Source organism: Bos indicus, chromosome 14 (genome assembly GCF_029378745.1).
Source record: "Bos indicus isolate NIAB-ARS_2022 breed Sahiwal x Tharparkar chromosome 14, NIAB-ARS_B.indTharparkar_mat_pri_1.0, whole genome shotgun sequence".
NCBI lineage: Eukaryota > Metazoa > Chordata > Mammalia > Artiodactyla > Bovidae > Bos > Bos indicus.
Genome location: NC_091773.1, coordinates 32,165,706 through 32,192,604, shown reverse-complemented (window position 1 = coordinate 32,192,604; position 26,899 = coordinate 32,165,706). Strand labels below are relative to the sequence as shown.

The 26,899-nt window shown below is 42.1% G+C and overlaps 1 protein-coding gene and 1 long non-coding RNA gene across 2 annotated transcripts in view; one reads left to right on the top strand and one right to left on the bottom strand.

Annotated features, from left to right (window-relative positions):
* Positions 1–5,977: 5,977 nt before the first annotated feature.
* LOC139186908 (uncharacterized) overlaps positions 5,978–26,899 on the bottom strand; it is a 314,423-nt gene continuing 293,501 nt past the window's right edge. Inside the window, exon 6 of the long non-coding RNA XR_011570594.1 lies at positions 5,978–6,098. This is a non-coding gene — a long non-coding RNA (uncharacterized lncRNA). The remainder of the gene's footprint in view (positions 6,099–26,899) is intronic.
* The window catches only part of CPA6 (carboxypeptidase A6), a 297,362-nt gene continuing 296,037 nt past the window's right edge, over positions 25,575–26,899 (top strand). Inside the window, exon 1 of the mRNA XM_070802635.1 lies at positions 25,575–25,997. Coding sequence (XP_070658736.1) covers positions 25,882–25,997 — 116 coding nt within the window. The 5' untranslated portion in view covers positions 25,575–25,881. The remainder of the gene's footprint in view (positions 25,998–26,899) is intronic.

Sequence of the window (26,899 nt, the reverse complement as noted above, 5' to 3'; positions counted from 1 at the left end):
GTGTGACAGAGAGGCTGTAGATTGGCACTGGGCACAGCAATAGACACTGAGGCTCTACAGTAGTGTTGTATTGAGATTAGAATGGAGGGCGGGGAGCGACAGATGCCTGACTCTGATATGGCTCCTGCAGCAGCCTGAACAGCCAGGAATGGCATCTCACTTCCTTAATGCCTGACTGTGAGGTTGTGGCTGGAGAAGGGAATGGCAGCCCACTTGACTGTTCCTGCCTGGAGAATTCCATGGACAGAGGAGCTACAGTCAATGGGGTCGCAAAGACTCGGACACCACTGAGGGATTATCATGTTCATGAGGTTGTGTGCATCATTTCCTGATGTATCCTTATAGAAATTCCTACCACTGAAGATGGCTCTGTGAAATCTCTGAGCACATGATGTCTCTGAGCACATCTCTGTGTCTTGCAACTTAAAAAAAAAAAAAAAAACACAACCAAAGACAGGAGATTTTGTGTTGAAACCACATTTGTACAAATGACAGTTTATCCCCACCAGGAATATTCTTTTTGCACATATAGAACAACAAAGGATGAGTATGGGGCTTGGGAGAACTTAACTTCTAACACCTAAGCAGCATTGCATTTCAGCTCTGCCAAACCAACGTACTGACCAGTGCCAGAAACTGCTAGGATGAAACTGGTCCCAATCTGGGGAAACTGTGGCAAAAATCTTGGAAGAAACATGAAGTGTTAGAGATTTTCATTCCTGTTGGGCATAACACTATAATATTTATACAAACACAACTATATCATGGCCTCCTTGAGCACCAGAAATGTGTCTTATCGCTCTCAGTGCCTAGGCAGGACCTTGCATACACCTCAGACTGTGTGAAGCTGGTCAGTGCTTCTTATGTCCGGGTTGTCAAGGTACACGGTCAGGTATTTAGGAAGATGCAGCCATGGAACCATAGATTGCCTTAGATTTTGGTGGCATGATTTCCCCACCTGTAAATCAGTAAAAAAAAGAATGAGTAATCTCTTTTGATTATAATTGTTAGCATCTACCTCATTATGAAAAGCAAGTGAAAAATAACTTCCTCCAGTTTCTTAGTAAAAACAGTGCTGTGGTTTGAAATGGAAGCAATTCTCCTTTCGGAGAAGGCTGGCTGGCTGACCAGCCCCTTACAAAAATTGCAATGAGAGCTGAATTCCCCAGCAGCACATGCAGACTCAGGCCAAAGGATGTAGAGGAAGTAGAATGCCAAGTTAATAATGGACATGAACAATGTAACCACCAGGTGGCGGGGCATTCACATCTGCTCAAGCAACCATCCGAGAGGTGCTCAGAGTGATTCCAGAGGGTTCTTTAGTTGATCAAAGGAAGGAGGGGTAAAGTTTCAAGGCAGCAAGCTGTGTTATCTTGCTGGTTCCATCTCTAAAATGGGCAGATTTCTGCCAGGTGTATGGTCCTCACACTGGCCTGGCAGCACACCTCTTTTCTAAGCAGGGTTGGATGGCACCGTCATCCAGTTCTGGCCTCTCATGTCCCTTTTTTATGTTATGAAGCCTGGAATCATTAACTTTGTTGGCCTATTCCTTTGGCAGTTTGACAAAGCCCAGGAATCCCTTCTCAGGATAATATTTTCAATGCATACTATAATACATAGGATTACAAATGAAGCCAATTATCATGAAACACGGTCCAACCACTGAGGTTAATATCCCCTGCAACCTGACTCATTCATACAGCCTTTCTCTGAATCAGGAATAATGAAATCAATTAGGTTTCCCCTTACCAAATTAAATTCACATTCTGCCTTACTGTATTATTTTTAGATTGCCTTGGTTGGAGTTTGACAAATCTCCAACTCTTCTGTTGAATTTTTTTAAAGTTTTTATTTTTAATTGGGGGATAATTGCTTTACCATGTTGTGTTGGTTTCTTCTATACAACAGCGTGTATCAGCTAGAAGGATACATACATCCCCTCCCTCCTGAGTCTCCCTCCCACTCTTCTACTGCATAATCACAAAGCATTTCTTGGTCATGCCAGCACATGGCTCCCAACAACACATGGCTGACAAAGCCCATCATTTCTTCCATCTGCAACTCCTAGAGAAGTTCTTCATTATCACTCCCTAGTAATGATGTACAGAAGGGAACTAGAAAGAAGCTGTGCAATAAGTGAAACAGACTGGATGGAATCCCCTAAATGCAGCTCACCTAGTATTTTCTAAACAACTTGTGTGAGTGCTCAGTCATGTCTGACTCTTTGCAACCCTATGGACTGCCACCCGCCAGGTTTGTCTGTCCATGGGATTCTCCTGGCAAGAATACAAGAGTGGATTGCCAGTGCCCTCCTCCAGGGGATCTTCCTGACCCAGGGATCGAGCCTCAGTCTCTTGTGTCCTGCATTTCAGGCAGATTCTTTACCCACTGAGCCACCTGGGAAGCCCATTCTACCCAGAGATCCACTCCCTGCTCTCTGGAGTGTCTGGAGTTCAGAGAGCTATTTTGCAATTCAATCTCATCTCCCAAGCAACTCTGGGCAAACCACCTAACTTTCTGGGCTTCAATTTCCTCATGTAAAATATGTAAATAACAGCCATGGCTCTAAATATGGTTGTGAGTGAAGTAAGTGAAAGAATGCATGTGAAGGTGCTGTGTGTTAACGAAGTTGGCACTGAAAACCACGAGCACCTGGGTGTTCTGTGGAACCTTCATCACATCTAACTTCAGCTCTTGTTAATTACTGATGAGTGGGTCCATCCTCTCCCAGCTTTTCTTAAGTTTGGAAGCATCAAGCTTGTCTCCACTCTCAGTGTATCCTACAAGTCTTTCTATTATAATTTCTTAAAATATAATTCATTCTTAAAATAATAGCACTTAAAAATATCCTTGGTCTTCCTAGGATATTTTTGCCCTGAAAACAGTTGTGGATGTTTAAGCACCAGGGTTTTTAACCCCCTGTTGCTAGCTCCTCAAACACTGAGCTCCCCACCCTCAGGGCTATTCAAGCAGGAGCTTGGTAAGCGTCCGTAGTAGCTCCTGTGAGGGTTTGTTTGATCTTTGTGACCTGCATTCCTGGTAGCCAACAACCCATACTTGTTTTGTTTTACAGAGTTCCTAATCAGGACTTTCGGAATCATCTGTCTGCCCTCGCTCCACAGGGCTGGTATTAGTTTTCCCTCAGTCATCCTTTCAGACTGCCTCCTTAATCAGGGATGGATTAAAAGCTACAATCACGTGAAAAGTAGAGGCAAAATGGCCTAGGAGTCCTTTTTCCTATAAAACTCCCAATAAAACTCAGTCATGTCCAACTTTTTGCGACTCCATGGACTGTAGCCCCCCAGGCTCCTCTGTCCGTGGGATTTTCCAGGCAAGAATATTAGCGTGGGTTGCTGTGCCCTCCTCCAGGATATCTTTCCAGCCCAGGGATCGAACTCAAGTCTCTTGTGTCTCTTGCATTGGCAGGTGGGTTCTTTACCACTGGCACCACCAAACTGCCAAGCACATAACAACTCTGTGGAAATTCATCACTGATGTATAAACCCTGCTAATCTGAGAGAGGACCTCTAACTCCTTTTCCTGTGCTCACCATTTCAGACTTTGAGGGGTGGGGCAGAGGAACAGGAGAAAACAATTTTTTCTTTCTCTCCTCTAAAATATGAGAAAACCTATTATTATCCTTCATAGGCATGAGACAACCTTAATACTATTCTCACCACTGTCTTACAGCGAGGAAAATTCTCTCCTATCTGAAATTAATTCACAGGAAATACATTCTGCTAGCTATAATATGAGACTCCCAGAAATTACACTAGAAATGCTGTTTAAAAATTCAGAAAACTTTTTCCCTGAAACTTTTGAAGACACCAGAGCAGGTTTTATTCTGGTTCCCTGATAGCATCTCACCCCAATTGTTAGCCCTGGGCTCGTACCCTCCATTCCATAAGTGTTTACCTCCACAGCAGGTATGCATTGCGTTGGCCATACAAAGAGGCATGAAACACAGTCCTTGTGTTCAAGGAATTACTCTCTTGGTCCAGTTTTTGATACTGACATCACAACACACAAGTTACAATGTAAATTGTTACAATCAGTGATACCACTACTGACATACTGATGATAATGAATGATTTACTTTCCTTTGCTGACAAAGGTCTAGCTAGTCAAAGCTATGGTTTTTCAAGTATTCATGTAGAGATGTGAGAGTTGGACCACAAACAAGGCTGAGTGCCGAAGAACTGATGCTTTTGAATTGTGGCGCTGGAGAAGATTCTTGAGAGTCCCTTGGACTGCAAGGAGATCCAACCAGTCCATCCTGAAGGAAATCAACCCTGAATATTCATTGGAAAGACTGACGCTGAAGTTGAAACTCCAATACTTTGGCCACCTGATGCAAAGAGACAACTCATTGGAATAGACCCTGATGCTGGGAAAGAGTGAGGGCAGGAGGAGAAGTTGACAGAAGATGAGATGGTTAGATAGCATCACCAACTCAATGAGTGTGAGCAAATGAACATAACTTTCAGCAAACTCCTAGAGATAGTGAAGGATAAGGTGGCCTAGTGTGCTGTAGTCTGTGGGATCACGAACAGTCAGACACGACTTAGCAACTGAACAACAATAACTTTCTTAGTAAATTGCTGTTCCTGTTTAGTCACTAAGTTATGTCCAACTCTTGGTGACCCCATGGACCATAGTCTGCTAGGCTCCTCTGTCCATGGAATTTTCCAGGCAAGAATACTGGAGTGGGTAGCCATGCCTTCCTCCGGGAGATCTTCCTGACCCAGGGATTGAACTCTTGTGTCTCCTGCATTGGCAGGCAGATTCTTTACCATTGCACCACCTGGGCAGCCCCTTAGTAAATTAGATCCCATTTAAAGTCATCCCCCAAGCACTTGTGATCATTCTGATTTGCTTCCTTTAGTGGGATGGAAGTGAGTGGAGTTATAGTGACATCTAGGTTCTGCATTCAGGATTTGTGACTATCACCATTCATGAGTGTCACAGAGAGAAAGAGGGGTTGAGAAGAGCTGCCCTGGCACATGCAGTGAGGCGCTGGACTCCTGGCCATAAGGAGCTAATAATACAACTGGCTTGATATATCTGATAACCATACAGATAATGTATAATTCACAGCTAAACTGAGGGAGATTAGACTACATAAGTGAGAGAAAGAGGGTGGGGGAATGATTTCATATTAGTCTTGAGACATTTTGTAAGGGTGGGGAGGCTCCAAGAGTAGGGAGGTGTTAACAGGTGAAAGTCATAAAGACAAGCGTATTGAAGAGGGGTAGATTCCCTTCAAGGGTCTTCCCTGGTGGCTCAGTGGTAAAGAATCCACCTGCAATGCAGGAGACATAGGTTTGATCCCTGGGTCAGGAAGTTTCCCTTAGAGGAGGAACTGTCAACCCGTTCCTGGAAAATCCCACAGACTGAGGAGCCTGGTGGGCTACAGATCAAGGGGTCATAAGAATCGGACACGACTTGATCGCTAAACCACCACAGACTCCCTTCAAAGTGAGACTAAGGCTGCTCCCTTGTGTCTCCACGCATCTTTCCACATCTCCCACTCAGAGCTACAGCTCTCATCAGATTGAACCTCAAATCCATCCACTTCCCTATACTCCTCAAGTCTCCACCTTAACTCAGGACTTCATCAGGTTTTACCTCTATTCCTGCTACAGCCACTATATGGCTCTTCCTGCCTCCACTACTGCCTTCTTCAAATCCGTCCTCCACAGAATGGCCCCCCTGATATAAATGACCATGTAACTAACTCTTGTGCTAAAACCAATCAGTGACTCACCTAGTACCTCCAGGAAGAGGCCCCATCCTTGCACACAAGACCTTGCATATTGTAGTTGTCACTTTCCCTCAGCCTAGCCTTGCCCCTTCTTATCCCCTGTCCCCCTCCCCAGAATCTGAATTACCCTCTGTCCTTCTTAGGTCAGGTTAGCCTAACAAAATGCTATAGATTGGATGCCTAAATAATAGAAATGTATATTCTTACAGTTCTGGTGACTGGAAGTCCAAGACCAAGGTGCCAGCAGGACTGATGTCCAGTAAGGACTCTCTCTTTGGATTGCAGACAGCCACCTTCTTGCTGTGTCTTCACATGGCCATTCCTTGGTGCATGCCTGTGGAGAGAAAAGGCTGGTGAGTGAACCAGCTCCTTGGTGTGTCTTATAAGGACACTAATCCTGTAGGATCATGGCCTCATCCCCATGTCCCAGTCTAACCCTCATTACCACACACAAGCTCCATCTCCAAATGGCAACACACTGGGGGGGTTAGGGTTTCAAAATATGAATCTGGGCGAGGGGAACAAAAATTTTCAGTCCATACTACTTGCTAGTCTCTGAGTTGCTCCGCTAGCTGGTATGTCCTTCTCTGAACCACTCCCTGAAACCCCCTTTCTGCCACCCCCTCTACTTGTTGTCTTTGTTTGGCTAATTCCTTTATACACCTTATGACTGAGTTCAAATTTGGCTATATATTCTCCTATCGGCTCCCACGGGCATCTTATATGCTTCCATCAAGGCTGTCCTATAGCTGAAAGGACCATATATATTAATATATGGGTTTCCCAGGTGGTGCAATGGTAAAGAATCTGCCTGCCAATGCAGGAGACACAAGAGACGAGGGTTTAATCCTTGGGTCAGGAAGATCCGCTGGTGTGGGAAATGGCAACCTGCTCCAGCATTCTTGCCTAGATAATCCCATAGACAGAGGAGCCTGGCGGGCTACTGTCCATGGGGTTGCAAACAGTTGGACTTGACTGAGCAACTGAGCACACACGCGCGCGCACACACACACACACACACACACACACACACTGTGTATATATATAGTCAGGATGGTGAAAATATATATATAATGTGTATATATAATAAGGGCCATAATTTCCCTCAGGGCAGAAGTAATGCCTTATTTTTTATCTGTCATCCTATCCCTAAAGCTTAGCACAGCACCTGTCACATATTTGTTGAATGGATGAATAAATGAATAATAAGGAAGGTGAAGCCAAGTTGTGGGAAAAATGAGGCAGAAAATTTATGCTTTTAAAATAAGTAGCTTGAAGCCCTTATATATTCTTGGCATAAAATATGATACACATCGTTTTATAAAGACGGTTGGAAAATTTTGTTCAAGAATGACAGGGGATGGGTGAGGACACCTGCTATGAGACGATCATAATAATCCCATATTGATGTAGAAAATAATAATAGTAACAATCATATCTATCATTTGTTCAGCACTTGCTATGTGTCAGATATCAAGCAGTTTTGTTTATAATTTTTTTACTGTGGTTTTATTTATTTATCTTTGGCTATGCTGGGTCTTCGTTGCTGCGTGGGCTTTTTCTCTAGTTGCAGTGCTCAAGTGCATTGTCGTGGCCTCTCTTATTGCAGGGCACCAGTTTTAGGCACGTGAGCTCGGTAGTTGCAGCTCCCAGGGTCTAGAGCACAGGCTCAGTAGTTGTAGTGCATGGGCTTAGTCGCTCCATGGCACGTGGAATCTTCTTGGATCAGAAATCAAACCTCTGTCTCCTACATTGGCAGTCAGATTCTTTACTACTGAGCCACCACAAGTCCTCAAGTGTTTCAAATGTGTAACTTAGATTTTAACAACCCCAGCTTAGAAGATAAAAAAAAAAATCCTATTTTATGTAAGGGGAACCTGAGGTACAGAGAGGTTAAGGTCACAGAGCTAGGAAGTAGCAGAGATTAAAGGTAAACTATAAAAGAAATTTCAAAGGCTGAAGAATCACAGCTTGAAGCTAGTTTAGGTGTTATAAGAGAATGGGAGAAGCAAGGACGATGTTCAGGATTCTAACACAGGGAAAGAGAAAACTGAAAAAGTTAGGATGAGAAGTCACCTTGTTGAGAGACACTGTGATCGTCTGGGATGAATTGGCCTTGATGTAGTGACTTGACATGCCAGTGGAGGTGACCCGTAGGCAGTTATAAATACACACAGCAAACCCACGTGGACTCTGACACACATGTTTAGGTCCAGGGAGATGCAAACATGGATTTTATGTGACATTTCTTTCTTTTTCCTTTGTTGAAAGTATAGCTGATTTACAGTATTATATTAGTTTCAGGTGTACCACATATTCAAAGTTTTTAAATTTAAAAACACCATAAAATCTTGGCTGTATCCTTCATTCTGTACAATATATCCTTGTAGTTTATTTTATACATAGTGGTTATCTTGCCCCACCCCGCTTCCTTCTCCCCATTGGTTAGCACTAGTTTTTACTCTATATCTGTGGGTCTTTTGCTGTTTTATTATATACATCGTTTTTAAATTTTTTCAGATTCCACATTTAAGAGATAACAGCATAATACTCTCTAGGTCCATCCACATTGTTGCAAATGAGAATTTCATGCTTTTTTATGGCTGAGTCATATCCCATTGTATATATGTATCACATCTTCTTTATCCGTTCATCTGTTAATAGACATTTAAGTTGCTTCCATATCTTGGCTCTTGTGAATGTTGCTGCTAGGAACATAGGGGTGCATGTATTTTTTTGAATTAGTGTTTTCATTTTCTTCTGATATATACCCAGGAGTGGAATTGCTGGATCATGACAGTTCTATTTATAGTTCATTTGGGCAACTAAGTGAAGGGTGGTATTAAGGAGGATTTACTGAAGTCAGGGACACAGGTTAAGAGTGGAAAGGCTTTGTATACTTTAAGATAAATGAAACAATAAATTTGATATTATGTATATTTTACCACTATAAAAAGAGGTGAGAGACTGCTTCAGGGATCCAGGGAAGAGATGATTAGACATGAATCTGGGAAAGGTCAAGGGAAACTTAATAAGGAAGATTTATTGAACCATCCATCCTTTGACTTATTCTAGCTATAAACATAAGAGTGATTTATTTTTTAACATTTATTGACCCGATACTACGTGCCAGATGCAGGGCTGGGGCACAAAGATGGATAATCATTCCTACTCTTTAACTGTATCCTGCACACAATTGCCTAGTGAGATTAAAAGATTCATATGCAATATTCATAATACAGCATATCAGGGGGCTTTTGACACAAGTAAAGGATACTATGGAAGCACAGTGGAGGGCAACTAACAAGCTGTAGGGAATAGTCAGGGAAGAGTTCTGAGACCTGGTGGCCCATGAATTGGGTCTTAAACAATGAAGAAGACCTTGTCAGGTAAAGGAGAGTTGGAGGGAGGAGGGGGAATTCCAAGTAGAAAAGAGTACAGGCGGTGTTGCTGAGACATTTGCTGGGAGGCACAGAGGGACAAAGAAGAGACACGAGGTCTTGGCATCTGAAGATCTCCTGTTACTCTAGCACATCTACTGCTTCCATGATGGGACCCATTCCCTTGGTCCACATGGGTGGTGATGGAGCCCCAAACTCTCAGCCCACCCAGCTGGGGAGAGCAGCTTCATCAGGCAGGACGGATGTCTACTGCCTTTGGCACATTTGGTAAACAGTTCTCATAAAGTGCCTGGGGGAGCAGAAGGAGGAGCAGTGGAGAGGGCCCTTCAGAAGATTCTGAGGATGCTGTAGACTTCAGCAATGGCATAATTATTACTGAAAGAAGATTTGTTATTTAGTCGTTCAGTCATGTCCTACTCTTTTGCAACTCCATGGACTGTAGCCTGTAGGCTCCTCTGTCCATGGGATTGTTGTTTTTGTTTTTTAAATTTTTAATTGAAGGATAATTGCTTTACAGAATTTTGTGGTTTTCTGCCGTACATCAACAAGAGTCAGCCATAGGTATACCTATGTCTCCTCCTTCCCAGACCTCCCTCCCATCTCCCTCCCATCCCACCCTTCAGTCTATCACAGAGCCCCTGTTTGATTTCCGAGTCATACAGCAAATTCCCATTGGCTATTTTACATATGGTATTGTAAATTTCCATGTTACTTTCTCCATACATCTCACCCTCTCCTCCTTCCCTCCCCGTGTCCATTGGTCTGTCCTCTGTGCCTGTTTCTTCACTGCTGCCCTGAAAATAAATTCATCAGTACCATCTTTCTAGATTCCATATATATGCATCAGTATGCTGCTGTTGCTAAGTCACTTCAGTCGTGTCCGACTCTGTGTGTGTCCCACCAGGCTCCCCCATCCCTGGGATTCTCCAGGCAAGAACACTGAAGTGGGTTGCCATTGCCTTCTCCAATACAGGAAAGTGAAAAGTGAAAATGAAGTCACTCAGTAGTGTTCAACCCTCAGCGACCCCATGGACTGCAGTGAACCAGGCTCCTCCGTCCCTGGGATTTTTCAGGCAACAGTACTGGAGTGGGGTGCCATCGCCTTCTCCGATGCATCAGTATACAATATTTATATTTCTCTTTCCGACTTATTTCACTCTGTATAATAAGCTCTAGGTTCGTCCACCTCATTCAGCTCAGTTCAGTTCAGTCACTCAGTCGTGTCCAACTTTTTGTGACCCCATGAATTGCAGCACTCCAGGCCTCCCTGTCCATCACCAACTCCCGGAGTTCACCCAAACTCGTGTGCATTGAGTCGGTGATGCCATCCAGCCATCTCATCCTCTGTTGTCCCCTTCTCCTCCTGCCCCCAATCCCTCCCAGCAGTTCACCTCATTAGAACTGATTTAAATGCATTCCTATTTTATGACTGAGTAGTATTCCATTGTATATATGTACCACAGCTTCCATATCCATTCATCTGTCAAAGTCCATGGGATTTACCAGACAAGAATACTGGAGTGGGTTGCCATTTCCTTCTCCAGGGGATCTGCCCAACCCAAGGATAGAATCCACGTCTCCTGCATTAGCAGGCAGATTCTTTACTGCTAAGCAACTGGGGAAGCCTGACAGAAGACTAGATGTCCATCAGCAGATGAATGGATAAGAAAGCTGTGGTACATATACACAATGGAGTATTACTCAGCCATTAAAAAGAATATATTTGAATCAATTCTAATGAGGTGGATGAAACTGGAGTCGATTATACAGAGTGAAGTAAGCCAGAAAGAAAAACACCAATACAGTATACTAATGCATATATATGGAATTTAGAAAGATGGTAATGATAACCCTGTATGCAAGACAGCAAAAGAGACACAGACGTATAGAACAGTCTTTTGGACTCTGCGGGAGAGGGAGTGCGGGGATGATTTGGGAGAATGGCATTACAACATGTATAATATCATATAAGAAACGAATTGCCAGTCCAGGTTCAATGCAGGATACAGGATGCTTGGGGCTGGTGCATTGGGATGACCCAGAGGGATGGTATGGGGAGGGACGTGGGAGCGGGGTTCAGGATGGGGAAGACATGTACACCCATGGCGGATTCATGTTGATGTATGGCAAAACCAATACAATATTGTAAAGTAATTAGCCTCTAATTAAAATAAATAAATTTAAATTAAAAAATAAATAAATAAAATGCTAAATAATGCCTCAGTAAAAAAAGAAAAAAAAAGAAGAAGACTAAAAGTGGATAAATGAAAGATTCCTTGAGCTAACTCCAGAGTGTTATTAATGAGTATCCTGGGACACATCCCAGAATGAATGCAGGAGTCACTTGAGGGGAACTCTCTAATGGTGGCAAATTTCAGAAAAACATATTGCCTTGTGAATGGAAGCAGACTTCCAAGTCAAATGCACTTCGATTTGCCAGTTAACATCTGTCTGGACTGGATAATTTTGTTAACCTCTCTCAACCTCTGCTTCTCTTTTCTATAGATGATGATAGCAGTAGCACCTGCATCACGGTCTGCCATGAGGACTGAGTGTAACCACATTCCTGTCGTTCTTGCAGTCCCTGACACCGAGTGAGGCGCTCACTGTGTTACTATCACCATCACCATCAAAATGACACCACTGATGTGCCCCAATCAGAAAGACAAGACAGCCCGAAATGGGGATCCCAGGGGTAACGTTTTCACATTTATTGTGTAAATCAGTATTTTTTAAAGAGTTGGATTTCTAGATGTTTCCTTCCCATAGAGTGGAGGACAGCCATGCAATTAGTCTTTTTATAACTGAATATCTCTGTACAAAGCAAAAAAGAGGGAAGGTATGGGTAACTGAGACATTGCTTTCCACTTACCAGTAAGACAACATAAATGTGCCAAAATGACTGTCAGAACATTAATTTTGGAGTGAACCAATTAAAGAAAAGTTTCCTTTTTCTGTCTTTATTTTCATAGTTTCCTTGTTTAGTTAAAAAAAAAAAACAAAAACCGAGCAGTCCAGGTAATGAAATTAGTTCACTAGACAGAACTGATGTCCTGAGAGACCACTGCAGAGGGAGGGCAGGTGTTTCTCACACACAGAGTAAAGGAACACAAGGCAGCTATTTCGGGAGCTGAGAAAAGGGAAATATCAACACATTTCACTGAGTTTTTCCCCTGAGAAATTGTGCCAGGTACACATTTTACATTTTCACATATTAAGAAGCTGAATATATTAAAATATGGGAACTAATTCAACCTCAGGGTTGTAACTAAAATCCTAAATAATGCAACATACGAAGAACCCAAAAGTTAAGCTAAATGAAGTTTTTTATATGAAAAGAAAAATAAAGCCAAGTGAGGAAAATGAAACCTAATGAGTGAAAATATAATTTATAGGGAAAAATATAAAATTTGCCTCATGAAGTTAAATCTGATCAGGTGGCACTAGTGGTAAAGAACTCACCTGCCAGTGCAGGAGGCAGAAGAGGTGTGGGCTCCATGCCTGGATCGGGAGGATGCCCTGGAGGAGGGCACGGCAACCCACTCCAGGATTCTTGCCTGGAGAAGCCCACGGACAGAGGAGCCTGGTGGACTACAGTCCACAGGGTCACAAAGAGTTAGTGACAACTGGTCAATGACAACTGACCCACTCCAGGATTCTTGCCTGGAGAAGCCCATGGACAGAGGAGCCTGGTGGATTACAGTCCACAGGGTCGCAAAGAGTTAGACACAACTGGAGGGACTTAGCACACACACACAGCACAGTCATATTGGAAAATAGAGAACTCCTAGTTCTCTACTGAGACTGATGCCTTAAAAAAACTGCAAGTACAAAATTATCTGGCAATGTTCATAACTTCTACCATGTCTAGTACAGAGAATGATCTTCCACCTGTGCAGACAGGACAAACATGGCCAAGAGGGAATCGAATCCCAAGAGATGGAGAGGAGTAAAAGAGTACTTGGCCACAGTAAGTGTTAACACCCCTTCAGACCAAGATAGATTATATTCGGGCTATAAAAGGAATGTGAAGGTGCAGTCAAGGACCCAAATAGATGACTAGTGAGAAATCACAGAGACATAGACAGCAGTCCTAAGGCTTGAGGGGAAGAAATGCCCCTCTCTTCCAAAACATAAACCCAAGAAACTTCCAAGAGGAGATCAGGATGACCCATAGAATTCAAGTGAGTTCACTAAGGGAAAAAAATTACCCAACTAACCATCAGTTAAGAAGTTGTCACAGACACTGTATACCAGGATTTTAGCAATGCAGTTTAAAAGCTCAAAAAACTCCTCATGAACCAAGGGTATACTTGCATACTCAAGGTAGGTGAATTCCTGAATGGTTGAATAATGTTAAATATGGATAGGAATTCACTTAGGGTATAAGGAGTTTCGTACCTGGTCTAGTTCTTTTCTGTAATGTTGTCCGTGACCTGAATGAACACCCAAAAACACATAAATCACAGTTGCACGATTAACTCCTCAAATTGCTAAATAATTAAAGTACATAAAGAATACATACTTAAAATATTTTTGCCTTTTTCCCACAGACTGGTGGAAAATTGGGTCCAAAATAAATATGATGAAACTTATGACATGTAAAATAGAAAATTTTACATAGCATTTCAAATGGCAAGTATACAAGACTTTTTAATTTTTTTTTACTTTATCTTCACAGTGATCCAGTGAGGTGGGTATTTTTGCCATGTTACAGATGATGATATTGATGTTTGCCAGATTAGTGACTTTCCCAAGTCACCTTACAACCTCCTGCTTCCATAATCACATCTTCCTGTCTCCCTCCCATAAGGAAACTTGTGATCCCATTGGGTGTACCCAGGTAATCCAAGATGATCCCCTCATCTTGAGATCTTTAACTTAATCCCATCTGCAAAGTCTCTTGCTACATTGAGTAGCATTCACTGGCTCCAGAGATGGACATGGACATCTTTGGGGGTCGTTATTCAGCCCAGCCATGCTGTTACATGTTGAGCAAGGTGGGGAGTTGTTAGAGATGAGGTCAGAGAGACAATCAGGAACTAAATCACATGGACCAGAGAGACAATCGGGAACGAAATCACATGGGCCTTGAAGGCCATCCTAAGAATCTTGGGTTCCACCTTAGTGAAACACTATGACAAATCTAGATAGCATATTAAAAAGCAGAGAAAGCTATGGTTTTTCCAGTAGTTATGTACAGGTGTGAGAGTTGGGCCATAAAGAAGGCTGAGCACCGAAGAATTGATGCTTTCGAATTGTGGAGCTGGAGAAAACTCTTGTGAGTCCCTTGGACTGCAAGGAGATCAAACCAGTCAATCCTAAAGGAAATCAACCCTGACTATTCATTGGAAGGACTGATGCTGAAGCTTAAGCTCCAGTACTTTAGCCACCTGATGTGAAGAACCAACTCATTGGAAAAGACTCTCATACTGGGAAAGATTAAGGGAAGGAGGAGAAGAGGGTGACAGAGGATGAGATCGTTGGATAGCATCACCGACTCAATGGACATGAGTTTGAGCAAACTCCAGGAGATGGTGAAGGACAGGGAAGCCGGGCATGCTGCAGTCCATGGGATCACAAAGAGTCAGACACAACTTCGTGACTGAACAACAAGTGGCAATCCACGCAGAGGAGTGACACTGTTGAACTGTGTCTTTAAGGATGACTCTGGGGGCTGTACTGACAGGAGACTGCAGGGAGGTCTGATCGACAAGGGGAGGGGAGAAGAGTGAGGAGGTGCTTACAGTGATGTAGCTGAGAGATGATGGCAGCTCAGACCAGGGTGGTATCAGTGGAAGCAGTCAGAAGTGTTTGGATTCTGGAGGTACTCTGAAGAATAGAGCCAACAGGATTATCTGACAGATTCAATGTGCTCAGAGAAAGAGGGGTCAAGGGTGATTTCTTTTTCATCTGAGCAACTCAAAAAATGAAACTATCTGTTCAAATGGAAACTTCTGTACAAGGAGTAGATTTGGAGGGATAATTAGAAAATAACCATATATTCTGTTTTGAATATGTCAGTCATCATGACTATTAGACATCCAAGCAGAGATATGGAATAGAGAGCTGGCCTTAGGAATCTGGAATTTAGGAAAAAATTTGGAACAGAAATACAAATGTGAGAATATGAGAATTGTCAGCCTATAGAGGGTATTTTCAGCCACAAGCCTGAATGAGATCACCAAGAGAGTAAGTGTTAGATAAATAAGAGATGATCAAGGCCTGAATTCTGGAGCATAACCATATTAGCAAGACAGAAAGGAGAAGGGAAGCTATAAAAAAGAGTAAGAGAAAATCAGGGTACAAGTGCAGTTTCCTAGAGGATAAGTGAGAAGAGTGAGGAGATTAAGGATGATGAATCATCATCGATAACTCGAGATGAGCCAGATTGCCCAATCCATGTGATCTGGGATAGTCTGATAGCTCTGAGTAGTAATAGCCAAGATGATGAATAGCTATAGATAAATCACTTAGAACTATGGTTTCCAAGCTTCATCTCATTTTTGGAATCATCTGAAAACCTAAACTAAACATAGTGATACTTGGCCCACTCCCCCAGATATCCTGAGGAGGATTTTTTAACATTTCCAAGCTGAATCTAAGGGGCTTTGCTGGTGGCTCAGATGGTTAAAAATCTGTCTACAGTGCAAGAGACCTGGGTTCAATCACTGGGTAAGGAAGATCCCCTGGAGAAGGGAATGGCAACCCACTCCAGTATTCTAGCCTGGGAAATGCCACGGACAAAGGAGCCTGGCAGGCTACAGTCCATGGGGTCACAAAGAGTCAGACACGACTGAGCAACCAACAGTTTTCAGCTGATTCTTTGTGAAGCAAAGTTTGGGACACGCTAGTTTAGAAAAATGCCCAATGCCCAGTGTATCAGAAGCTTTCTCAGAGTAAATGAAGTTGAGGAAGCTTGTGGGAAGAGAGAGGGTTTAAGGGGAGGGAGGCGGGGGAGATCAGTGTGCAACTAGCAAATTATGTGGACAGCATAACTGTAAACTGAGTGCTTGTTATTCAAGCATCGCGCTGGCAAAGGCAATTATATTTGAAAAAATTTACATTACAAATTACATTTGGTGCACCAAAATTTTGGGACCTTATACCAAAATTAAGTAGATATTTGTTTCTGCTAGAAATAGTTTTTGTCAGTTGCATCATAACAAGAATGATGCAACTGAGAAAAAGCAAAGAAAATATCTCTAAGGGTGAGACTTAAGCCTCCAAATGGTGGGCCAGACCCCAAAGGCACAGACTGAAGGAAACCAGTACAGAGTGACCCTTGGTCCCAGCGACTGTTTGTAGTGCTGCCTCCCAAGCAATACGAAAGCGATTCCTACCACTACTTCAGACTACCTGAAGAATAAGACCACAGATAGTTGTCTTTCTTTTGGAGCCGATGTAACCATATCCAGACTGTTTTTTTTTTTCTCCCTCCTAGAAATCTTACAGCTGTGAATTTAATGCCAAGTTGCATGTTTCAAATGAAGTTCAATAAAGAACGTCTAACTCAGATAACAAGAGGCTCTCAGAGATTCTTTATCCACCAGCTGTTAACTTTTATGTTAAAATTCTGCTTGGATATTTGATTCTTTCCTTTAATTCGGAAAAGCACTTAAAGCACTTAGGAAAGCACCAGATTGATTTTCAACTTGGGAACCCCCTGTCCACAGATCAACTCAGAAAGAGTTTCAGTAACATTATGTGAGTGTTTTCTGCTCTAGTAAGCAGGTAAAGTGGTGTTAGAAATGCATTCTGAACAAAGAGTTTGCTTATGATGCAATAAGGAGCTTTTTTTTTTTTTTTGAGGGGGGTTGGTTTTGTTGTTTTTAATTTTTATTGGAGTGTATTTGTTTACAATGCTGTTAGTTTCTGCTGTACAGCAAAGTGAATCAGCTATATATATACACATATTCCCTCTTTTTTGGATTTCTTTCCCATTTAGATCACCACAGAACTTCGAGTAGAGTTCCCTGTAAATTAGCAGTTTATCCTGAAGAAAAGGTGGACAAAATCAGGAGGGAAGGTGGATGGAGTTTGATGGGAGTGACCTGATTTGACAGGAGGATTCAAAGATTAGTGGGGGGGTGCTGACAGGAATTGGGGTGGAAATAGGAAAGACCTGGGGGGGAGGGGAAGGAGACAGATCCCTGATCAGAGAGAAGAGGATCCATAAAATAATAAACTAATCATTGGGAACAGGAGAGATAAGAAACAAAAGAAAGAGAAAAAGAGGACAGTCCCCAAACAAGGGAGAAAAGGAATAAGAAGCCAATTAACATGAAAACCTTTGGTCAGGAAAAGGAAAGGAACCAGCACAGAACCAGAGATGAAGTGTTGGGGCTGAAGCTGGGAGAAGACTGCCCAGGTTCTGATGTGAAGGAGGAAATATGATCAAACCCGCTGTTTTCTGCCACCACTGGTGACTTTTCAAACTGTCCTACCTAAACAGAAAAACATCAAAATGATACAAAAACTGTCTGTAGATGACAGAGATTCAATTTATTTATTTTATTACTGATACATGGCCAATGTGAAAGTTCTCATGAGTGTCCATAACAAGGATGATGCAACTGACAAGCAAATCCAGTTGTACATAATGGCATGAAAAATAAGATAATCAAGCCATTTCGAAAAACTTTGGTGAAATGTCTGCTAACAACCACAGTTAAGCCCATTTTCAAAGTTAGTGAAATATTACATCTGATTTATAAAACTAGATGAATATACTTTTTACAGAGGATATAATTTTGATATATAAAATAATCCTGAGACAAAAGACACATAATAATATCAACAATATGCAAAGTATATGCTAAAACTATCCCAAGATTATGAAGTAAAGAGATTTAGTAAGTAGAGTCTAGACGTCTGTATTTTTTATAAAACCTAGGAAATCAACGCTGACTATTCATTGGAAGGACTGATGCTGAAGCTGAAGCTCTAATACTTTGGCCACCTGATGTGAAGAACTAACTCATTGGAAAAGACCCTGCTGCTGCTGGGAAAGATTGAAGGCAAAAGAAGGGGCAACAGAAGATGAGATGGTTGGATGGCAACACTGAATCAATGGTCATGAGTTTGAGCAAACTCTGGGAGATAGTGAAGGACAGGGAAGCCTGGCATGCTATAGTCCATGGGGTTGCAGAGTCAGACACAACTCAGAGACTGAATGACATGCATGCATGTATCTGATGGACATTCCCAGAACCACTGGCCTAGAAGATGTCAGATTCAAATGAAGGATAAGCTTGTGGCAAATAAGCACTTTAAATAATAACTGAAATTTATGACTAACAACACTTGACCGTTGATGCCTAAAACCCTCAATCAAAACCACACCAAGACTTTGATAAATAGAAACATGTCATGGACCACAAGGACATTGACAAATTCCCAGGAACCTCTCATAGAGGATACAGTTTCTGAAATATTTATATTAATATTTTACTTATGAAATATTTATATTAATATTTTACTTATAAAATATTTACCTAGAGGAGGATACACATCTCTTTCAATTTGACATCTCTCATGTAGTCTGTCAAGAGGAATATAGATTTTTTTAAAAATCTAATTATTTCTAGTGCTTTACACAGTGAAAGAATACATCTTTGTGGTTTTGCAGGGGCTCTCTGGGAAATCATAAGCACAGTTTTAGATACAAAAGATATCCTGAAAGCTTTACTTTATTTATTTTTTGTTCTATACTTAGTGTCTGACTTGAGGAAGACAAAATAAAAAATATTATCAGAGGAGATAAAAGCACTTGATTAAGTGGGTGCCTAAGAAACCATACTTGTTACCTATTTAGTTGAAGTGACAGGAAAATTAACAATAAACGTTGAAGGTAGCATAATGGTAAAAACGTTAGGTCTTTCAGAAGTGAGGATTCTTCTCTTGTTGTTGTTGTTTTCTTAAATAATGCAGGATGTGACAAAGTCAGCATAAAGCACAGAAGGTTACTCTTAGGACAATCTTTGCCATGTAGGTAGATGACACTGAAAGATTAACCCTTCACATTGTAAGCGAAAGCAATAAACAGTGAGCCAAGGAAGCAGTTCCATCAACATGAGCAAACTTTGCTAAGCCATTAACACATTCCATAGCTTTTCAGGTTCAGGTATTATAAACCAAGGCAAACAAAATTTACATTCCAAGCTTTGCCTTTCCTTGTGCTCTTTATTCTCTGGAACATACTGGCACTTTAGGATACATCCTACAAGACCATGAGAAATAATTTCAGAAGATGTTATTAGCATACAATGCTTTCATCATTACTAACCTCAAACAAACAATAAATAAGCCTTTTTAGAAGTTCTCACTTTCAATTTCCAATACAGTCATTATCAGTAGCTATTCATCAGTACCTATCCATAAATGAACTCTTCCGAGCCCTCAGTAAGTTTCAAGAGTGTAAATTGGTCTGAAGAACAACAACAACAACAAAACAGAAAACAACAGTATTTTAGAGGAAAACTATCTTTTCCTTGAAACATAGAAGTTCATTTGTAGTTATATTTTCTCTGTCATTGTTACTCCTAGAATGGTCTCAAACACCAGTATTATTGTAACTTTAAACTGAACCAAAGTGACTAACATCTATTTCATACAGAAAATTTCTAAGTGGATAATTGAGAATTGTCTGTCAAAAATCAGCATTTTAATCAACAAGAACTCATAAATACATCTAATGCAACTTTCTAAGTACACTTGCTACAATTTTATATCCCTCTGAAAATGGCAAAAATTAATGAAAGATATAGCCTATTGGTAGCATATTAAAGGAAAACATATAAACATAAAATTATGCTCAGATATCAATGTTTCAGGGATTTATCTTCCTTTGAAATAATTTAGATATCCAGTAATGATCCATTAATTAGCTCTATTTAATTATTCTAAGGTTTTAAATTCCCTAGAGTTCTTTTTTAAATTGAGATATAATTCACATAGCATAAAGTTAGCCATTTTAATGTATACAATTCAGTGGTTTTTAGTATATTTACAAAATTGTACAACCATCGCCATTATCCAATTCCAGAATATTTTCATCACCCCCACCAAGGAAGATTCATACCCATTAGTGGTCATTCTCTTTAACTCCCTTTCCTCCTGTTTCAGCAACTGCTGCTATACCTTGTGTCTCTTTGCTCTACCTGTTTTGGACATTTCATGTAAATAAAATATCCATGTGGCTTTTTGTGTCTGGTTCCTGTCATTTAGCATAATGTTTTCAAGGTTCATCCATGCTACAGCAAGTATCAGCATTTCATGCCTTGTAGGGCCAAATAATATCCCATTGTATGAATATACCAAATTTAGTATTTGTCCATTCATCAGTTGGTGGACATAGAGGTTGTCTCCACTTTTTGGTTCTTATGAATAATGCTGCTTTGACTATTTATGTATAAGTTTTGGCATGAACATATGCTTTGATCTTTCTTGAGTGGAACCTAGGAGTGTAATTCTAGATCACAGGGTAACTCTATATTGAATTTTTGAAGAACTATTGCACTGTTTCCTCAGCAACTGCATACTTTACATTCAGACCCACAGTAGCTAAGGGTTCCAAATTCTCTACATTCTCACCAACATTCATTATTGTGTCTTTGATTCTAGCCATCTTGGGGCACATGAAGTGATATATCATAGTGGTTTTGATCTGCAATTCCTTAATGACTAATGATGTTGAGCATCTTTTTCATGTGCTTATTGGCCATCTGTATATCTGCTTGGGAGAAATGTCTACTCAGATTTTTCCCATTTTTCAATTGGTTATCATTTTATTACTAAATTCCCTGAAGATCTTGGAAATTATCTTCAAGCTGCCATACTTCAAAACATGATTCTTATTAAAATAAAGCATCTGCCCAAATAATTCAATATAATTGTAGACAAATTGACATTTTTCATAACCAATCAGTACAACTGTATAAGTTTAGAGAAAGTACATTCAAATAGAATAAAAAATGTGCTTTTACATTGTACTTGACATTGATGAATCAGAGAAAAACATTGCTGTTTTTTATTATACCAATATTATTCAACTAATCTTATTTGCCAAAGGCTTACCTTAATTGAATGAACTTGGAGTCTTAAAATGTTTCAGAGTTAGTTTCTGCAAGAGTACATTTTGTTTTAATTGTAGCATATTGAAAGTATTATTAGTTCAAGTTCCCTATTTTCTTGGAATTTAGGGACATTGAAAGGATACTTATCTATCTCTACAAGCCAATTCGATCAGAGCTCCTTTATTTTTCTATTTACTCTTTCCCTGTCCTTCAGCACTAAGACAATATTCTCATCTCTCCACCTTTGAGCATCTAATATGTCTGAAAGTGGAATATTACTGTCTATCTGACCTCTCTCCTCATGACAGCTTTTCTTCTTAAACAAATTTCATCACCTATTCTTCAATCATTATAGCTCAAATTTCTACCCCCCACCCTTAGTCTTTTTCATAAAAGTTTTGTTTAAAATCTAATCTTTTCCACTGTTATATAGTTTCCATTCTTATTTGTTTTTGTTTTTTTCCATCATCTTTCATTGTCCTAGGCAAATGGATTGGAGAGTGGTTTTTCAATCCTTTGTTTATTTTTGCTTTTGACTTTATCCTCATCAAACCTTCTTAATCTCTGTCTCATGCTCCATTCCAGCTCAACTTTCTCTTAATTTTCATTAGAACACTTAATGTCACAAATGGTGTAGCAAACATCCTTTCTCTGTTGTTTGCAATGACAGTCTCTAAAGTATTCTTATCTATGTTTTCTCTACTTTATAATCACCTTGGAGACAGGCTTTAGGAAGGAGGGGAAAGCAGGATGGAGAATGGGAGAGTGGGGAGGGGAGGAAGAGGTGGGAGAGGGGAGGGGAGAGGGACGGCGAAGGGAGGACGAGGAGGAGGAAAAGGAGGAATCAGAAGAAGTAGCTGGTGTCTGAGGGAGAGATATGGCTAATTGACAAGAGAAAGATTAAAAATGTGGGGGCAAGATGGTGCTGGAGAAGATGGTTGGGAGAGAATTGCTAGTGATATGTTGTGAAAGGAAGCTCCAGCACATTCCTCACAGAATTGCTGAGACCACATATGGCAGCTAACCTCACATCAGCTCTTTCCTCAGGTGTTGGAACAACGGCAGAAAGCCATAGAAGAGACCGTGTGAGCAGTAACATCTCTGTCAGTAAGACGTGGAGACATGAGCACAAAACCACCTGTGAGGAGAGGATTGTTGTACCGTGAGCCCAACCCCGGTTGTCCACCTTCTCTTCATGAGGTCTTTACCAAAGTCTGTCTACATGGTTCTCACTCATAGCCTAAGAAAGGGACTTACAAAGACTTCCCTCGTAGCATCGTAGAATCCCAGATCTGGAAGAGACATTAAAATTTATCTAATCGTCCACCAGAATGAACCCACGTCAAGAAAGATGTCTTCCTTTCCCTACTGTAGTTTCCTCTTTTTTTTCTCTCTGCAGGATAATATTTCTTTTAATAAAACTCACCCTTCCACTAAAATATGACAAAGGCATAGCCAATAATCAGAATTTCCCTTCTGTCCATCTCCAAATCTCTAACTGGTTTAATAATTCACTCCCTCAGTGCCTTAAAAGGGGGACTTTTATCTTTGAATCCATCTATAAAACCATCTTCTTCTCCTCCCACTTGCTAAATGGACTCTATTTATCCCTCATTTTATGGGCGCTTATCTACTCTAAGGGAAGTCTGATCAGATAACCTGGTCTTTAGAAAAGCAGGGGAAGATTGTTAGGAAGGGCTTCTATTGTTTGGGAACCTTTCTTTGATCTTAAATTTTTAGGAAGGTTATAGAATGTCTCCAGGGTGTTTTGCATTTCTGATGGCCCAGGAAATGATTACCCTGGTCTCAGGGTCTGGAGAGCATTTGCTAAGCAGGCTCTCTGGGTCTAGCCCTTCAGGATGATTTGAGGATGAGCTTAATCCCCAGTTAGAGACTGAACATTCCTAGTTTAATGTTGTGATATAATATGACAGATTTATACATTGTTCTGACATAACGAAATGCAAAGAGATGAAGTGTTTTATTTACACAGTAACCTCTTATTTCAACAGCTCACTGGCAGTTGTATAGGCTTTTGTGGCCTTGTCGAAAAGGCCCCAGGAAATATCACTGTGAGCCTTGCTTGCAGAGCAGCCTTGCCAGTTCACAAAGACCAAAGCACCAGGCCAGGAAGTCAAGACAGAAGAAATCAACATAAACCAGCAGGAAACAAATCCAGGAGGCTGGGTACGGCCACTTCTCAAAGGCACCCATGCAACTCTCAGCTGCTCCAGTGGGCTTTCCTCTATCTGGATAGACAGGCCACAAAGTAAATGTCTGTTGAATGAATCCCTTCTCAGCTTAGCACTCACTCCACAAACACTGTTGATCATTCCTTCGGTGAACGTTGTTCTCTCAAGGAGAGAAGAGGCAGTCATACAAAGACAGAGGAACACAACTCTGCATTCAGGGAGAAGACAGACTTTTGAGAAAAGCAGACCAACACTTAAAATCGACGTGCTGTGCCCTACAGTAGCAGACATAGTGGGTGTTAGGAAGGGGGACATGGAGAAGAGATTAACCAAAGTAATCCTGCGGTAGTAGGAGAAAGGGGCTTCTCAGGTGGCTCAGTGAGCCACCTGCTGACATAGGAGCTGTGGGCTTGATCCCTGGGTCATGAAGATTCCTCTGGAGGGGGAAATGGCAACCCACTCCAGTGTTCTTACAGGGGAAGCCCCTGGATAGAGGAGCCTGGCGGGTTGCAAAAGAGTCAGACATGACTTAGCGAGAGTAAAGCAACAAAGAAGTTGGAGGAAACTTTAGAAAATCATCTTAGACGAAAATCATTTTTTTAGCTGTTATGCTCCAAATGCCTATGTGTTTGGTTAAAGTCCCCAGGAGGAAGAGTTGGTGATTTCTTTTCTATCAGGGGTTCTGGCTGTCATGTTAGAAGGTGCAGGAGCTCTTGACGGCAACGGGTCGTGAGTGACAGCAGGAGACACCCTAGATAGCCATGTTCTTATTTACTAAAGCAAAGCACATCCTCCCCCAAGATGGGTTTTCTGGTGTATGAGGGTAGAAGTGTGCTGCTGTGCTAAGTCACTTCAGTCATGCTCAACTCTTTGAGACCATCTGAATTGCAGCCCAGCAGGCTCTTCTGTTCATGGGATTCTCCAGGCAAGAATACTCGAGTGGGTTGCCAGTTCCTTCTCCAGGGGATCTTTCTGATCCAGTGATTGAACCCAAGTTTCTTATATCTTCTGCATTGGCAGGTGGGTTCTTTACCACTAGCACCACCTGGGAACCCCAGGGGTAGAAGCAAGTAAATGCAAAACCAGCCTTCTTCATCACCAACCTGGGAAAACCAAGAAGGAACTGGCTTCCTTCAAGGTTTCCTCCACCCCCTAGCTTTTAGAGAGAAGCCAAAGCAGAACTCATTGTAAAGTAAAGCCTTGTTCCTCGAAGTGTGACTGAAGGGCCAGCAGTACAAGCATCAGTTGTAATCTTGTTAGAAATGCAGAATCTCAGGCCCCAACCCCAGCCTGCTGCCTCAGAAGCCGTGTTCTAACAAGATTCCCAGGTGATGTGTATGCACACCCAAATTTGAGAAGCCTGCTCTAGACCAGCAAGGGGGCTGAACTCCAACTCACCTGAGGGGCTTTTTCAACAACTAATCCCACCCCTGGGAATTGATTTAAATAGCCTGGCTCCCTAAGTGATTCCAAATGTGTGGGGAATGTGCCTCAGTACCCAGAGTCGTCTAGTTCCCCAGGAGAACCTTTGCACTGGCCTCAGGCCTGGGTGCTGCCGATGACATGTGAAATCAGCATGGGGCTCCCTGAAGCACAGGGAAGTGGCTGCCCTGACTTGGTTCAGGTAGGAGTGGGGACCTGGGCTGGCCGGCCACACCTGAGGTCCCCAGCTCATCCAGACTGAATTCATTGTGCATTTCAGGAGGTGGACTCCAAGGAGAAATTTGCCTTGGTAGAGCAAAACACAAAGCCTGCAATGCTCTTACACCTGTGTGTTTTAGCTCATCCTCAAACAAGTCTTTTGCAGTTCACACTCATGCTTGTGCTCAGTCATGTCCGACTCTTTGCCACCCTTTGGACTCTAGCCCACCAGGCTCCTCTGTCCATGGGATTTTCCAGGCTAGAATACTGGAGTGGGTTGCCATTTCTCCCTCCAGGGGATGTTCCCAATCCAGGGATTGAACTTGCACCTCCTGTGTCTCCTGCATTGCAGGTGGATTCTTTACCTGCTGAGTCATCGGGGAAGCTCTAGGGTAGGAGGAAGGTTGTCGTAAAAAGTTAGCATCCTATAGTTGGAAAGCAAAAAAAAAAAAAGCCTCCAAAAACAAGAAAATAAAAAGAGTTACCCAAATGAAGCAGCACCCAGCAAACCGCCGTGGTGAGTCAGCCTGGGGAGGCCCAGCCCCTTGGAGGGAGCCTGGTTAAGGATCAGCTCAATTCAGGGCAGGGCTGTGTGTGCTGCTGCTTCTCATCCCAGGACCAAGTCTGAGCAGCAACCTCCCTCCCTCAGCTGCTTGAACTTTTTTTTTGTTCTCCGAGGCTGGAAAGAAGTGTCACATTTTGCTCCCTCCCAAGCCCACGCCCCCACCTCTCCCAGGGACCGTGTGCCGTGTGGAGGGGGTGCCTTAACTACAGGGGAACTTTTGCAGCCCTCTCATCCTCACACTATGAAGTTCTTCGGGAAGCCCAGGAGCCAGACAGCAGCTTTTCTGCCTCTCTGCCTGCTCTTTTTGAAGAGCCTGAGCCTAGGACACAGTAACCTTTACAGCAACCGCTATGCTGGGTGAGTGGAGCGACTTTCATGCCCTGCACGGCTTGGACTAGGGTCAGGGGAGGGCGCTGGTTTGGTCTTGAGTGAGCCTCACTTGTTCTGGTCTGTGGTCTCTGTGTGAATCTGTATGCTTTCCTGGCCACCTAATCTTAAATGTCCATGCAGTCCCAGGCTCTCTGGAGAGAATGTGCTGGGCACACGTCTAGCTTCTCATACTCTTTATGATGTGCCAACCTGAGCCGTGGACCAGTGTTGATTGGGATTCTGTCTTTAGAATCACTGTGGCCAGTGTGTATGGTATCTGCCTTGGGGTATGCTCGGCCGCGGGGATGCTGTACCGAATGAACTGTGGCCTGAAAACTAAAGCTTCCCCTTGAGCAGTGTATGCAGGAGCAGTGGGTGGAAATTCACCAGTGATTAAGAATCGGGTGTGACCTTTTATTTTCTCTTGAGTGTTTGTTAGCCTACAGCGTGGTTATTAGAAAGATTTTCAAATCTGAGCAATGGAAATGAGTCAACTCAAAATAAGCCAAATAAACGTAGCCAACTGCGAAATTATGGGTGTTTTTCTGAAGGGAGAAACCTAAAGGGGGAACGCCGTGTGCGTTTCTCCCCCTCTGGGTTAGCATGCTTTGTTTGCCTTCGGTGAGGAGGTGCGGGGCTGCGTGTGAACCGTGTGGGACTGCGCATGTCTTATCCTAAAGGCTTACTGTGAAATATACAGCGTGTGCTTTGCTTGAATTTGCAGGGGGTCCGTCGTTCTCTGAATCTGGAAATGCTGGCATTCCTGCATTTTAGGGTTGGGAGAACCTTAAATAGCTCCTCTAATTCAGTTCCTTTCTACAGAGAAGGAAAAACTAGAGTCTTAAATCTTTCTAAATAGTCTACGAGTGCTCTGTGAGGACCAGTAGAGG